General features: G+C 44.2%; 1 protein-coding gene across 1 annotated transcript in view; it reads left to right on the top strand.

Annotated features, from left to right (window-relative positions):
• The window catches only part of rnf213 (ring finger protein 213), a 97,108-nt gene that overhangs the window by 15,101 nt on the left and 65,861 nt on the right, over positions 1-16,146 (top strand). The window contains exons 7-16 of the mRNA XM_031891161.1: positions 741-1,018; positions 4,043-4,296; positions 6,053-6,256; positions 7,826-8,018; positions 8,929-8,984; positions 10,213-10,369; positions 12,150-12,296; positions 12,477-12,566; positions 13,301-13,414; positions 13,580-13,763. Coding sequence (XP_031747021.1) covers positions 741-1,018; positions 4,043-4,296; positions 6,053-6,256; positions 7,826-8,018; positions 8,929-8,984; positions 10,213-10,369; positions 12,150-12,296; positions 12,477-12,566; positions 13,301-13,414; positions 13,580-13,763 — 1,677 coding nt within the window. The remainder of the gene's footprint in view (positions 1-740; positions 1,019-4,042; positions 4,297-6,052; positions 6,257-7,825; positions 8,019-8,928; positions 8,985-10,212; positions 10,370-12,149; positions 12,297-12,476; positions 12,567-13,300; positions 13,415-13,579; positions 13,764-16,146) is intronic.

Raw genomic sequence — 16,146 nt, forward strand, 5'->3', positions numbered from 1 at the left:
TCCTTGCCATTATTCCTGTGCATTTTAAAGACTTCAATCCCTATGAAGGCTGCTAGACCAGGCAGTAGAGAGTAGTATTGAAGTACAAGACCCAGAAATAATTTAAAGGTTGGGTTTCACCAATTAAAAGGAGTGATGTGATATATCTAAACCTGTGTTAGAAGTCTTGTTTCAATCAACAGAATTTTGAGAACCTCTCAAGTCATAGAAATCACTTGAAATCCCACATCTGACCATTGATCAATCTCTACTCAAGTCATTCCATTCTCTTGGCCTTACTGTCCTTTTCTGACTTTCCTATCACCCTTCAAAGTGCTCTTTCTGTGTCTCCTACTATGGGGTATCATCTTCTCCCTATCTTCTCCCTTCTCCTCTTTGTTGAGGTTCTCCAAAGCTCTAAACTTCTCTGCGTGTCCAGTTGTGTATGACTGCAGTGTTGCAGTGTCCACAACCTAAAGTTAATTCAATAACCTACTATGGGGTATCACCTTCTCCCTATCTTCTCCCTTCTCCTCTTTGTTGAGGTTCTCCAAAGCTCTAAACTTCTCTGCGTGTCCAGTTGTGTATGACTGCAGTGTTGCAGTGTCCACAACCTAAAGTTAATTCAATAACCTCAATATAAATCTGTTGACTGTGTTCTTCCTTGAGTGTGAGCTCAAGTAGAGTCATGAAGTTAACTAAATATCTTAATAACTAGAGTTAATGCATTTACTCTGAAGGTTCTCTTTTTGTATTTCCAGAATGGCACCAATATGACGGTATGTGTATGAAGAAAGACAAAGGATACATTAGTTCAATGTTTAAATACTTGATAGGATGGAACAAGTCTATCTTGGAAGGGAAGAAAACGGCAGGAAATATCATGTTGGATGGAATCTTTAGTCTTCTCACTGCCTGTGACTCCAAGAACTTGTCGAGTTTTCTAAATCAACTCCATCAGCTTCATTATGTTTCATCTCGCTCAATGGTGTTTGAAGATAAAGCCACAGCCTGGAAGTCTCATGGGTTTGGAGAAGAGGTAAAATGACATTGATAATGATATCAAGTTATTCATTGGCCATAATTTTTAGTATAAAGTGTTTTATTTCATTAAACCAGGAGAAAGCTCAGGACCTTACATTGCAGGTCACTCAGGTGCCCAAACCAGGAAGTAGCAGGGGATGCAAGGTGCTGGGGAGCCTTGTACCTACTGTCTGCCTAAATACTTGGCCTTAAGGTGGCCATACACGTAGCAATTGCAATGTTTCCTGCTACCATTATTTTCTCATCCGTTATGGAGGTAGAACAGATGACAATCATCCAATATGGAGCTTGAAACAATTGGAATTCTACCTCCACCTGCTGATTCAGCCCTAAACACAGATTTTGTTTGGGCGCCCGATCGGCAAGACGACCGATGTCTGCAGCCTTTGCAATATCGTCCGTCTAGTAGATCCTCCATACAGGCACCGAATAATGTACGGATAATATCAGTGCGCGTATGGCCAGCTTTAGATACAGGACCCTGAGAGTACAAAATGCTCGCAAGTAGTGATGGCGAAATGTTTCGCCAGGCATGGATTCGCGGCGAATTTCCACGTTTCGCCATTGGCGGATTGTTGCGCGAAATGGATGAAAAAATTAGGCGTGGAAAAATTCGCTGCACGTTCAAAAATTGTCGCTGGCGTAAAAAAGAATTGTCGCGGGCGTCAAAAGAATAGCCGCGCGACGAAATAATAGCCGCGGGCGACAAAATAATAGCCGCGTGCGACGAAACAATAGCCGCGCGACGAAACAATAGCCGCGGGCGACGAAACAATAGCCGCGGGCGACGAAACAATAGCCGCGCGACAAAATAATAGCCGCGGGCGACAAAATAATAGCCGCGCGACAAAATAATAGCTGCGGGCGACGAAACAATAGCCGCGTGACAAAATAATAGCTGCGGGCGACGAAATAATAGCCGCGTGACAAAATAATAGCTGCGGGCGACGAAACAATAGCCGCGCGACGATATAATAGCCGCGGGCGACAAATTTTTTTTTGTCGCACGACATTTTTGCCGTTTCGCGAATTTTTTGCCGTTTCGCGGATCTTTTTAATTTGTGAATTTTTCGGCGAAGCGAAACTGAAGAGATACGCTCATCACTACTCGCAAGTGCATAATAAACTGATTAATGTGTCTTTTTGGGGGGGTTAAATCGACTTGGGTTGACACAGGCAAACACAAAGCTGAAAATGACAAATTTTTTTAAATTGAATATATTGTATAATCTCCTTTGAGCATAATATTACATATATTATATCTATATTATTATAGAGAATGCCAATGGAGCTCAGTTTATAACCAGTGATTTATAACACCTTGTGTCTCAACCCTTTCTCCTTGCAGAGTGTAAGCTCTTTTGGGCAGGGTTCTCTTCCCCTCCTGTATCGGTTACTGATTGCTTTATATGTTACTCCTTGTAGAGTGTAAGCTCTTTTGGGCAGGGCTCCCTTCCCCTCCTGTATCGGTTACTGATTGCTTTATATGTTACTCCTTGTAGAGTGTAAGCTCTTTTGGGCAGGGCTCCCTTCCCCTCTTGTATCGGTTACTGATTGCTTTATATGTTACTCCTTGTAGAGTGTAAGCTCTTTTGGGCAGGGCTCCCTTCCCCTCCTGTATCGGTTACTGATTGCTTTATATGTTACTCCTTGTAGAGTGTAAGCTCTTTTGGGCAGGGATCCCTTCCCCTCTTGTATCAGTTACTGATTGCTTTATATGTTACTCTGTATGTATTTTGTAGAGTGTAAGCTCTTTTGGGCAGGGCTCCCTTCCCCTCTTGTATCGGTTACTGATTGCTTTATATGTTACTCTGTATGTATTTTGTAGAGTGTAAGCTCTTTTGGGCAGGGCTCCCTTCCCCTCCTGTATCGGTTACTGATTGCTTTATATGTTACTCCTTGTAGAGTGTAAGCTCTTTTGGGCAGGGCTCCCTTCCCCTCCTGTATCAGTTATTGATTGCTTTATATGTTACTCTGTATGTATTTTGTAGAGTGTAAGCTCTTTTGGGCAGGGCTCTCTTCCCCTCCTGTATCGGTTATTGATTGCTTTATATGTTACTCTGTATGTATTTTGTAGAGTGTAAGCTCTTTTGGGCAGGGCTCTCTTCCCCTCCTGTATCGGTTACTGATTGCTTTATATGTTACTCCTTGTAGAGTGTAAGCTCTTTTGGGCAGGGCTCTCTTCCCCTCCTGTATCGGTTACTGATTGCTTTATATGTTACTCCTTGTAGAGTGTAAGCTCTTTTGGGCAGGGCTCCCTTCCCCTCCTGTATCGGTTACTGATTGCTTTATATGTTACTCCTTGTAGAGTGTAAGCTCTTTGGGCAGGGCTCCCTTCCCCTCCTGTATCGGTTACTGATTGCTTTATATGTTACTCCTTGTAGAGTGTAAGCTCTTTTGGGCAGGGCTCCCTTCCCCTCCTGTATCGGTTACTGATTGCTTTATATGTTACTCTGTATGTATTTTGTAGAGTGTAAGCTCTTTTGGGCAGGGCTCTCTTCCCCTCCTGTATCGGTTATTGATTGCTTTATATGCTACTCCTTGTAGAGTGTAAGCTCTTTTGGGCAGGGCTCCCTTCCCCTCCTGTATCGGTTACTGATTGCTTTATATGTTACTCTGTATGTATTTTGTAGAGTGTAAGCTCTTTTGGGCAGGGCTCTCTTCCCCTCCTGTATCAGTTACTGATTGCTTTATATGTTACTCCTTGTAGAGTGTAAGCTCTTTTGGGCAGGGCTCCCTTCCCCTCCTGTATCAGTTATTGATTGCTTTATATGTTACTCTGTATGTATTTTGTAGAGTGTAAGCTCTTTTGGGCAGGGCTCCCTTCCCCTCCTGTATCGGTTATTGATTGCTTTATATGTTACTCCTTGTAGAGTGTAAGCTCTTTTGGGCAGGGCTCCCTTCCCCTCCTGTATCGGTTACTGATTGCTTTATATGTTACTCCTTGTAGAGTGTAAGCTTTTTTTTTTTTCAGCTACAAAGGAATAACAAAACTTGTGTGTTTCTATTCCCAATACAGCTGAATAGTCTAATAATGGAAAAGCTCTGCCAACATTTCATCAATAAGAATTTAGCGGCAGCAGAGGATGCCATTATAAAAGACAGGCTGGTGGCTGGATTGCTCTGCGCCAAACTGATAGAAACCTACACACTTCCCGCTGACAAGGATTCCCTTGTAAAGATCTGCAGGCTCCTCTCTTTGGAGCAGATGATTAATAAAAAACAGCCCTTCCAACTAGAAGAACTGAGAAGAGTCTTCTCATTATCAGAGGGGTACGTATTCACTTGTCATGGGCAGGCAGAATGCTATCCTATTACCTCAAATAAAATATGTAGTACAGGTATGGAATCCCTTATCTGGAAACCTGTTATCCAGAAAGTTCCGAATTACGGAAAGGCCATCTCCCATAGATGCCATTATAAGCAAATAAATCTAATTAAAAAAAATATTTCCTTTTTCTCTGTAATAATAAAACAGTACCTGTACTTGATCCCAACTAAGATATAATTACCCCTTATTGGGGGCAGAACAGCCCTATTGGGTTTATTTCATGGTTAAATGATTCCCTTTTCTCTGTAATAATAAAACAGTACCTGTACTTGATCCCAACTAAGATATAATTACCCCTTATTGGGGGCAGAACAGCCCTATTGGGTTTATTTAATGGTTAAATGATTCCCTTTTCTCTGTAATAATAAAACAGTACCTGTACTTGATCCCAACTAAGATATAATTACCCCTTATTGGGGCAGAACAGCCCTATTGGGTTTATTTCATGGTTAAATGATTCCCTTTTCTCTGTAATAATAAAACAGTACCTGTACTTGATCCCAACTAAGATATAATTACCCCTTATTGGGGCAGAACAGCCCTATTGGGTTTATTTCATGGTTAAATGATTCCCTTTTCTCTGTAATAATAAAACAGTACCTGTACTTGATCCCAACTAAGATATAATTACCCCTTATTGGGGGCAGAACAGCCCTATTGGGTTTATTTAATGGTTAAATGATTCCCTTTTCTCTGTAATAATAAAACAGTACCTGTACTTGATCCCAACTAAGATATAATTACCCCTTATTGGGGCAGAACAGCCCTATTGGGTTTATTTCATGGTTAAATGATTCCCTTTTCTCTGTAATAATAAAACAGTACCTGTACTTGATCCCAACTAAGATATAATTACCCCTTATTGGGGCAGAACAGCCCTATTGGGTTTATTTCATGGTTAAATGATTCCCTTTTCTCTGTAATAATAAAACAGTACCTGTACTTGATCCCAACTAAGATATAATTACCCCTTATTGGGGGCAGAACAGCCCTATTGGGTTTATTTAATGGTTAAATGATTCCCTTTTCTCTGTAATAATAAAACAGTACCTGTACTTGATCCCAACTAAGATATAATTACCCCTTATTGGGGCAGAACAGCCCTATTGGGTTTATTTCATGGTTAAATGATTTTTGGTAGACTTAAGGTACGGAGTTCCAAATTACGGAAAGATCCCTTATCTGTAAAACCCCAGGTCCTGAGCATTCTGGACAACAGGTCCCATACCTGTAATAATAATAATAATAATAATATAAGTACAACTATCTGTATACAAAAATGACCACTTTCTGTTGATTGAAGTCAGGTAACATTTGAGGGTTGAGATTCCATTTGGCCAACCAATCAGGGTATGGGTACATTTTTATCTGCAAAAAGTATTGGAATCCAGGGTTCATTGCAAACATTATTATTTTACAAAATCACAGCAATATGCCTTGTTTCCTGTAATGCTTTTATCCAGCTAGATCAGTGGTTCCCAACCTCCCTAATGCCGCGACCCTTTAATACAGTTCCTCATGTTGTGGTGACCCCCAACCATAAAACTATTCCTAAAACCGTCGGAAATATGGGTTTTCCCATGGTCTTAGGCAACTCCCTGTGAAAGGTTCGTTCCACCCCCAAAGGGGTCCCGACCCACAGGTTGAGAAGCGCTGAGCTGGATTATGGTGCTCACCAAACATCTCAATCTCTTTCAGAATTGAACGTTCCCTGAAACAATTCTGCCTCAGATGCATTGATAGTGAAATTAAAGACTGGGTTGATATACTGCCTGTTTATCACGCATTAAATGCTCCGGCTAATGCAGAGGATTCCACACAACTGAAGCCAGAAGAAAACTGGGCAGGTTTGGACGGACTCCCATATCAAACATTTGTGATATCGTCTCCGTTTTACAACAGGTAAATGATTTATACATGAACCTCATTGTAGGGGATAGTTTTTTTCATTGAATCCAATATATAATGAAGATAACAGCCCAAATGGCACTGGCGCCAGCAATAAGTGGGATATCTGCTTGCAGCTCTGTTATTTACATTAAAGCTCAGGCCTCCACATTGTAATCCCTCACACTCTATCTGTAACACATTTCTGATGTTTTTCATCTTAATCTTAGGCCTATGACTAGAGGCTGAACAGAGATCTTGACATAGAGGCCCCACTCTCATATCAATTAGTACTACATGTAACATAGTAAGTTGGGTTCAGCCTTAATGCCTATATATATATATATATATATATATATATATATATATATATGCCTATATAATACCTGCCTAACTGCTAGTTGATCCAGAGGAATGCAAAAACCCCATCTAAAGCCTCTCTAATTTGCCCCAGAGGGGAAAAAATTCTTTCCTGACTCCAAGATGGCAATCGGACCAGTCCCTGGGGCAACTTGTACCCCTTATATATTTATACATAGTTATCATGTCACCTCTTAAGTGCCCCCCTCCCAGTGTAAACAGACCCAACTGGGCCAGCCTGTCCCCATAACTGGGACTTCCCATACCCTTTACCAGCTTAGTTGCCCTTCTCTGGACCCTCTCTAACTCAATAATGTCCCGTTTGAGCACTGGAGACCCGAACTGAACAGCATATTCTAGTAGTGATGGGTGAAATGTTTCGCCAAGCATGGATTCGCGGCGAATTTCCGTGTTTCGTCATTGGCGGATTGTTTCGCGAAATGGATGAAATATTTCGCCGCGGAAAAATTCGCCGCAGGTCCAAAAATTGTCGCCGGCGTCAAAAAAGAATAGTCGCGGGCGTCAAAAAATAATAGCCGCGCGACAAAACAATAGCCACGGGCGACAAAACAATAGCCGCGGGCGACAAAACAATAGCCGCGGGCGACAAAATAATAGCTGCGGGCGACAAAATAATAGCTGCGGGCGATGAAATAATAGCCATGCAACGAAACAATAGCCGTGGGCGACGAAACAATAGCCGCGCGAAAAAATAATAGCCGCGGGCGACGAAACAATAGCCGCGCGACAAAATAATAGCCGCGGGCGACGAAACAATAGCCATGCGACAAAACAATAGCCGTGGGCGACGAAACAATAGCCGCGCGAAAAAATAATAGCCGCGGGCGACGAAACAATAGCCGCGCGACAAAATAATAGCCGCGGGCGACAATTTTTTTTTTTCACACGACATTTTCGCCGTTTTGCGAATTTTTCGCCCTTTCGTGGATCTTTTGAAAGATTTGCGAATTTTTCGGCAAAACGGAACAGATTCACTCATCACTATATTCTAGTAATAGTTCTTATATAGGCCTTTTGTGGAAAAGGAAAGGGCTGATGGGGTTGACTTCCCACCAGGAGATGCTCCAGTACTCTGGCAGGTCAATCTGAAGTTTGGCCAGATCAAGACATCTTTATCCATATGAAGGGATTGGATGAGTTAATCAGGGCTGTATCCAAAATCCAACTCCTTGGAATCACAATTTGCTCTTGACTTTATTATAGTAATGTCCTTACACACATGAGGCGGGAGGAGAGTTTGCAGCCGGCAGGCAGAACCTTGCTCAGATCTTGGCTGTGCCTTGTCCCACTGGAGAACCTGTTGATGTTTTTGGAGAAAATTCCCACCGATTTCCGAGATGCTTTTACCGCCTCCTGGTACAAGATTCAAAATCGATCCTCGAGTAGCAAAAATGAGGTTTGTCTTATGCTTAAAAAAATAACGATATTGTTCTTTTATTTACATGAAACATATCAAGATGTTGTATGAAAGGACAGGAAATAGCAAACTACTATGCCATAATGGAAGCCTACGATGCCTTCATATTCCAAATATTAGGAGCTACATATCACCACTCTAGTTTATTCACATTTTGGGGGGTAATTTATCAATGTTCGCCACCTGAATGCTTGCGAGTTTCTATAGAAGTCAATGGGAGCTGTTGTAAAGTCAAGCCATGTTCTCAAACTCAAATTTTTTGATTTTTTTTTGTGTTTTTAGAGTTTATAAACTCAAAAAATACTGTAAGACTGCAACCATAGAAAATGCCATCTGCTCACACACGTGCAACGGAGCCCTAACTTAATATTTGTCCTTAGGTTTAAGTACAGTGATGGTGGGCCTGCCTTGCATTACCTGCCAATCCTTCCTTGTGCCCTTGTGTCTCCTAAATCATACTGAAGAAGGGCCATTCCAGATGCCCGTATGCCCCCTTTTTGAATTCTGTACTACCATCCATCCATAGGTCCATTGAGTAAAAAAATGGTACTTTTTTTGGACTTTACTCCATGCCTCCCTATAGATCTTTGTGATTGGGTTTAACTGCTAAGTCCACTTCTTCCTTTCTCGTGGCCCTTTTATGGTGCTTGTGTTGCTCTCCAAGTCTTTTTACATTTGACTGTGGCTCATGAGTAAAAAAGGTTGGGGACCCCTGGTATAGTGAGTGGTGGGTGCTCTCATCTCTTTTTTTTAACCATTTAAAAGCATCATGTGTTTGGGTCATTCAGGACTATGTGGTACCACCTTGGTGCTCACTATAGAAACAAAGTGAACAGATTCTGTCTTGAAACACATGTCTTTTTATTGAAAAAAGTTATTTGCATTACAGCATATCAACAATGTTCTAGACAAACTTTTGAAAATGGCAGAAGAACTGGATCAGAGGTAAGTACAAAACCCAGAAAATGTTCCTCCATCTAATTAATACCCAGATACTTCCATGATCCAACGTGTGGTATGGGGCCATTTCATCTCCTAGCTTCATATTGTCACGCTGACCTATTGTGAATAGTGATGAGCGAATCTGTCCCAGTTCGCGGCGCGGAAAAATTCGCAGATCTTTCCAAAGATTCGCAAAACGGCGAAAATGTCGAGTTTAGTACAAGGTAGCGTGTAACTAAACATACCTGTAGTGTAATGTCATTTATATATTGAATAATACATTTTCTGAAAACAAAAATTGTTTAGCTTAAGACTAGTGATGAGCGAATTTTTTTGCCAGGCATGGATTCGCAGCGAATCTCTGCATTTTGTCATTGGCGAATTGTTTTGCGAAACTTCCGTGAAAATTCGCTGTGGAAAAATTCATCCCACGTCAAATTGGGCGCGCTTGCGGCAAAATGGGCACAGTCATGGCAAAAAAGCGTGAGTGACAAAAAAATAGATGTGGGTGACAAAAAATTAGCCTCGGGCACCAAAAACGACGCGGGCGACAAAAAAAACGCCTGACAAATGCGTTGTGCGAATGTTTCGCGAATTTTCTTGCCATTTTATGTCGAAGCGAAACGGGACAGATTCGCTCATCACTACTGAAGGCAAATTGATCAGTTACAATTAGGGGGTGATTCATCAACACCCAAACTCAAGTTTTTACTGCGATTTAAGATTTTTTTGGTGGTAAAAATCACAAATTCGGATTCACAAACATTTATTAAGCGCAGAAAAGAAAACTCAGAAAACTTGAATAAAAGATTCCCCACTAAAAGCTGCAAGTTCGTGTAGAAGTTAATGGGAGTTGAAGTGACAAAATTCCGATTTTACGATTCAAGTTTTTGTGGTGAATTCGTAATTTGGCAAGCTCATGGAAAATAAAGGGTAGAATGTCATTTTGCTGCGTTTAAGCTGCTTTTTCATGCTCTTAAGCAATGGAGTTTCACGTTTTTTCATCAATAAGCACACGTTGGAGTTTGGTACATTTTCGACTTTTGAATTATTGATAAATTCGCCACTCCATGTTCCATGAACTTGATACTGTGCCATAAAACCCAGAAGAATGACTTTTCCAAATGCCGCCCAATCAGGGGTTTGTGTTTAGACTGTTGTGCGTGTTTTATCCTAAAGCCGTTTATTCCCACGTTAATTTTTTGGGGACGGGGTTGTTGTTACATTGTAGGTCACTACAGGAGGAATCGTCATACTTGTGTGATCTCACTTTAAAGCTTCACCATTTAATCTGCACTCAAAAGGGGCTGAATAGAAACACTGAGCTCCAGGTCCTGTCTCTCAAGATCACGTTAAAGCTTCTTGGAGCCGCGGAGAAACAGGCGAGTGTGAGTTTCAGCCAATCGTGCAACGTTTCCTGCTCAGTCAGGCCAATCAACTTTTATTCCTGGGACCCTTAATTCCCCCAGTTATTCATATCTGTTATATTGAATGTTTGATAAACTGCTACTCAGTATGTGATATGTGATAAATGAGTAGGTGTTGGGCATTTAGAAGAACCAGGAATAGGCCTACAGAAATGTATTAAAAAGTAAAAAAAATGTATTTTATACCTTTATTTCACAAGCCTTACGCATTTCATGCCCAAGAGACACTTATGGGCGCATTTACTAATGATTCAGGTCATTTTGCTCCAAAAATATGATTTTATTCATGACTTCCTATGCAACAAAACGGTGACAAATCCAAAAGCAAAAATACTCCATCTGAAACCTGTTGAGATCACGTAGACGTCAATGGCAGATGTCCCATTTATAACTGGAAAATCTTTGTTTGCTTTGTTGTTTTAGAGCTTTTCATGGTTTTTTTTTTACACGACAATCTGAAAAAGTTCATTTTCGTGTTTTTTTCGGCATCCTTTTTCGTTTGTGCTTCTTCAGTTCGGATCTTTTCAAAAATAACTGGAATTCGTGGAAATGAGTTTGATCATGGTTTCAAAAATCTCTAAAACCACGAAAATGTGAATGTTAATAAATGGACTGGGGGCTGAACGGCCCACCGGGGCTCCCGTCGGGCGCGTCTCCTAACCCCCCCCCCCCGCAGGGGCCCCCCCACTCGACGTCCTCCCCCGAGCATGTAAATTTAACGCATCAGGGAAGGAGCGGTCGGGCAGGGGTAGTGCAGGCAAGGGTGGGCATTTTTCCTGGTGTCCCGGCGGCCCAGTCCGACCCTGCCCCCCAAGTGTCTCTGCCTATTTGTGGTTGCTCTGAGTGCTCAACACCTACTTTTTCTTGTCTCATACATGGTTTGTCCACCTTCTAGAGCTGGGAGTCTGGGGCTGGATCACCTGGACTACTGTTTTATATTATTGAGTTTTCTATTTTGGATTGTGCCTTTAGTGTCCATTTACAATTTCTCCTTCATGTTTTTGTGTAAACTAAATTATTTTCCCATGCCTTTGATTCTCTAATGTACAGTATACCGCTTATGGCTTATACAATTCAGTTATTTACACAAAGATCTCTGTGGGAACTATCCAGTATCGGACTGGGACCCCAGGGGCCCACCAGAAAACCTTAGACTTTCCTCCCATTCCTTGCCCAACCCCTTTATTCTCCTAGTCTCTTTCATTTACATGCTAGCATCTATTCTTCCATCTATTTCTCCTCTTTGTTCCCATTCAGAAATAGGGAATCAGCATGAAGCAGGGCAAATGATCAGGAGCAGGAGGGCTCACTGACCCCTGGGCCCACAGGGAGTTTTCCTGGTATCCTGGTGGGCCAGTCTGACACTGGAACTATCAAAACATTTTAATTTAATGGAAGCTTCATCACATGGAAATAAGAAAGTCTCCAAATAGCAATAAAATAGTTTGTGAAGGTTCTCATTCATCCAGGTCATGGTATGTCCATCAAATCAACGAGGCTTGCTGTATTTCTTCTTGAAGACGTTTCGCCAGTCTTCACTTTCACTTTCTGAATTGGGAAAGCCAGTTGGATAACTGGCGAAACATCTTCAAGAAAAAAATTTTATTGTACAAAAAATTTCACAAGACATGTTATGTCGAAGTGATTCCAGATCAGATGTTCTAGAAGGTTACTGGTGGAACCCACCTTTTGCCCACGACTGATATAGATTTAATCTCTGATGATTCTTTATTTTATCTAGGAGCCGACTGAAGAGGATGAGACCAGTTCCTGTGGGGGGCAGAGCAGTTTACACAAAGCTGTTGAGATGACTAAAAAATGGCTACAGGACGTCTATGGACATAAATTTAAACGTTATGGATATTCAACATTGAAGGAAGAGCTTGAGGTATGCAGTGAGGTTGTGTTAGTCACATTTATGTATAGCATAATGCTTCCTTTAGAATACAATTTTTGTTTGTCAGCCTGGGGGGGGGGGGGCACTGTCTTTTAGGACTGAAAGTAAATGACCAATCCTAACATTCATATTGCGGTAATGCATTTACTATCTACATGTTTTTAAATCTAGGTCTGGAATAGTCTTCTAAAGATTCATGAAGCAGAGGCTCACAAGTGGAAAGAACTGCTCCTCTTAGACCTGGCCAGAAAAATCAATCAGGTATTTAATTGGATATCACAAAATGGCTGATCTTGATTCATACCTAAAGGGGGACTATCAAGAAAAAATACATTAGAACATAATAAAAAAAACAACTAATGTTTAGGATTCAATTAGAAGCTCTTCTGCCTTTCAGGGATAACTTTAGTTTGGGGGCCATTCCCTATAAAATGCACTTAGTACAAGGGAACGCCTATGTTGTAATAGATGATCCTACTATGGCCACAGTCAGGCCTCAAGTACCATAAGATCATGCCCCTTTCCCTGTCATGCCACACCCCCTCTTGGCGTCTAGTAATTGAATTACATAGTGGGAATTTTGGTAGGAAATTGTTCAAGTCATCCTGTTGGACTGACCCACTAACTAACTGGAGAAACCTGGTTCTGGTGGCCCTTAGGCAGCAGTGATGCCTCCTACATAGTTTTTAATTGTTAAAAAGGGCCAAGAGGCAGCTACATTCTCTTAACTACTTCCAGCAGGATTAGTCTTACTCCCCTTACATCAATTCCAATATTTCTAACCTTCCGGCAGCATTAAAGCTACAAATTCCCTCGGACCCCACTACCACCCCACTGCCAGCAACCTTAGCACCCCATGTCCACTCTAGTCTTCTGGCAACAGCATTGGCCCTTCCACCAGCTCCAGCAGCAGAATAGTAGTAGCTATTTCCCTATGTGTTTCATTCTATACCCCTCTTTAATCTTTGTTTCAAACTTTTTTTTTTTTTTTATAGGAAATTCCTTTGGAACAAATAAAAATCTACTGCAGAGAATACTCTCTGCTACAAGACCTTCATATCTCCATAAAGGAATGCTTTGAGGAATGCGCCATTAAAGCTGTTTCAAAAGTATGTCTGGTAGAAACTCAACATTTACCATGAATATATGTTCTATAGACGTTTATAAGTAGGGATGCACCGATTCCAGGATTCGGTTTGGGATTCGGCCAAGATTTGAACTCGTACTTTGATGAATGTGCCCCTATGAGTTGTTTTTTTTCTTTTTCTTTATAGTGTCACGACAGTGTTCTAAACCAAATCCAAATAGACAATGTACAAACTGTTAGCAAGCTGGTAGCCACAATAATAAGGCATTTCTGGCCAAGAGATGAGAAGGGAAACCCAACTGAAAACCATCAAGAGATTTTGAAGCACATGTTGCACTGGAAGGATTTCATTTGTATATTCAAACTCTACGGTAAGTGATTCTTTCATTCAAAAAGAAATATTACTGCATGGAAGTTACCGTACTTTTTGCCATATAAGACGCACTTTTTCTTCCCCAAAACTGGGGGGGAAAAGTTTGTGCGTCTTATACGGTGAATGCGTCTTCCTGTATGTGCCGCGGCTCTCTGCTACATCCTCGCTTTTATAACGTTGCGCCCGTGTGTACTGGCGTCCGATGCACAGGGCGCAACCTTATAAAAGCACAGAAGCAGCTGGGAGCCGCGGCACAGAGAGGAAGACATCACGGGAGCCAGAGGCCGCTGGGGGGAAATGGAAGGTGCTTGGGGGCCCGGGGGGAAGCTGAAGAATGCTGTGGGTGCCGTGGGGGAGCTGGAGGATGCTTGGAGGCCCTGGGGGAAGCTGAAGGATACTTGGGGGGGCCCTGGGGGACGCTGAAGGATACTTTGGGGGGGGGCCCTGGGGGAAGCTGAAGGATACTTGGGGGGGCCCTGGGGGAAGCTGAAGGATACTTGGGGGGGCCCTGGGGGAAGCTGAAGGATACTTGGGGGGGCCCTGGGGGAAGCTGAAGGATACTTGGGAGGGGCCTGGGGGAAGCTGAAGGATACTTGGGGGGGCCCTGGGGGAAGCTGAAGGATACTTGGGGGGGGGCCTGGGGAAGCTGAAGGATACTTGGGGGGGGGCCTGGGGGAAGCTGAAGAATGCTGTGGGTGCCGTGGGGGAAGCTGGAGGATGCTTGGAGGCCCTGGGGGACGCTGAAGGATACTTGGGGGGGGGGGGCCCTGGGGGAAGCTGAAGGATACTTGGGGGGGGCCCTGGGGGAAGCTGAAGGATACTTGGGGGGGCCCTGGGGGAAGCTGAAGGATACTTGGGAGGGGCCTGGGGGAAGCTGAAGGATACTTGGGGGGGCCCTGGGGGTAGCTGAAGGATACTTGGGGGGGGCCTGGGGGAAGCTGAAAGATACTTGGGGGGGCCCTGGGGGAAGCTGAAAGATACTTGGGGGGGCCCTGGGGGAAGCTGAAGCATGCTTGGGGGGGGGCACTGGGGGAAGCTGAAGGATGCTTGGGGGGGCACTGGGGGAAGCTGAAGGATGCTTGGGGGGGCACTGGGGGAAGCTGAAGGATACTTGGGGGGGCCCTGAGGGAAGCTGAAGTATACTTGGGGGGGCCCTGGGGAAGCTGAAGGATACTTTGGGGGGGCCCTGGGGGAAGCTGAAGTATACTTGGGGGGGCCCTGGGGGAAGCTGAAGGATGCTTGGGGGGGACCTGAGGGAAGCTGAAGTATACTTGGGGGGGCCCTGGGGAAGCTGAAGGATACTTGGGGGGGCTCTGGGGGAAGCTGAAGTATACTTGGGGGGGCCCTGGGGGAAGCTGAAGGATGCTTGGGGGGGACCTGGGGGAAGCTGAAGTATACTTGGGGGGGCCCTGGGGGAAGCTGAAGGATGCTTGGGGGGGCCCTGAGGAAAGCTGAAGTATACTTGGGGGGGCCCTGGGGAAGCTGAAGGATACTTTGGGGGGGGCCCTGGGGGAAGCTGAAGTATACTTGGGGGGGCCCTGGGGGAAGCTGAAGGATATTTGGGGGGCCCTGGGGGAAGCTGAAGGATGCTTGGGGGGGCCTGGGGGAAGCTGAAGGATGCTTGGGGGGGACCTGAGGGAAGCTGAAGTATACTTGGGGGGGCCCTGGGGGAAGCTGAAGGATGCTTGGGGGGGCCCTGGGGGAAGCTGAAGTATACTTGGGGGGGCCCTGGGGAAGCTGAAGGATACTTTGGGGGGGCCCTGGGGGAAGCTGAAGTATACTTGGGGGGGCCCTGGGGGAAGCTGAAGGATATTTGGGGGGCCCTGGGGGAAGCTGAAGGATGCTTGGGGGGGCCTGGGGGAAGCTGAAGGATGCTTGGGGGGGCCCTGGGGGAAGCTGAAGGATATTTGGGGGGCCCTGGGGGAAGCTGAAGGATGCTTGGGGGGGCCTGGGGGAAGCTGAAGGATGCTTGGGGGGGCCCTGGGGGAAGCTGAAGGATATTTGGGGGGCCCTGGGGGAAGCTGAAGGATGCTTGGGGGGGCCTGGGGGAAGCTGAAGGATGCTTGGGGGGGCCCTGGGGGAAGCTGAAGGATGCTTGGGGGGGCCCTGGGGGAAGCTGAAGGATATTTGGGGGGCCCTGGGGGAAGCTGAAGGATGCTTGGGGGGGCGCTGGGGGAAGCTGAAGGATGCTTGGGGGGGCGCTGGGGGAAGCCTCATTATGTGTGAGCCCAGACACGATTAACTTTATACAGTTGATATAAAATATTTTACTACAGTATTTGCTTCAGAATCTTTTTTTTCTAGAATTTCCTCCTTTAAAATTGGGTGCGTCTTATATTCCGGAGCGTCTTATAGGGCGAAAAATACGGTAAATAATAAAT

This window comes from Xenopus tropicalis, chromosome 8 (assembly GCF_000004195.4).
Source record: "Xenopus tropicalis strain Nigerian chromosome 8, UCB_Xtro_10.0, whole genome shotgun sequence".
Lineage (NCBI taxonomy): Eukaryota > Metazoa > Chordata > Amphibia > Anura > Pipidae > Xenopus > Xenopus tropicalis.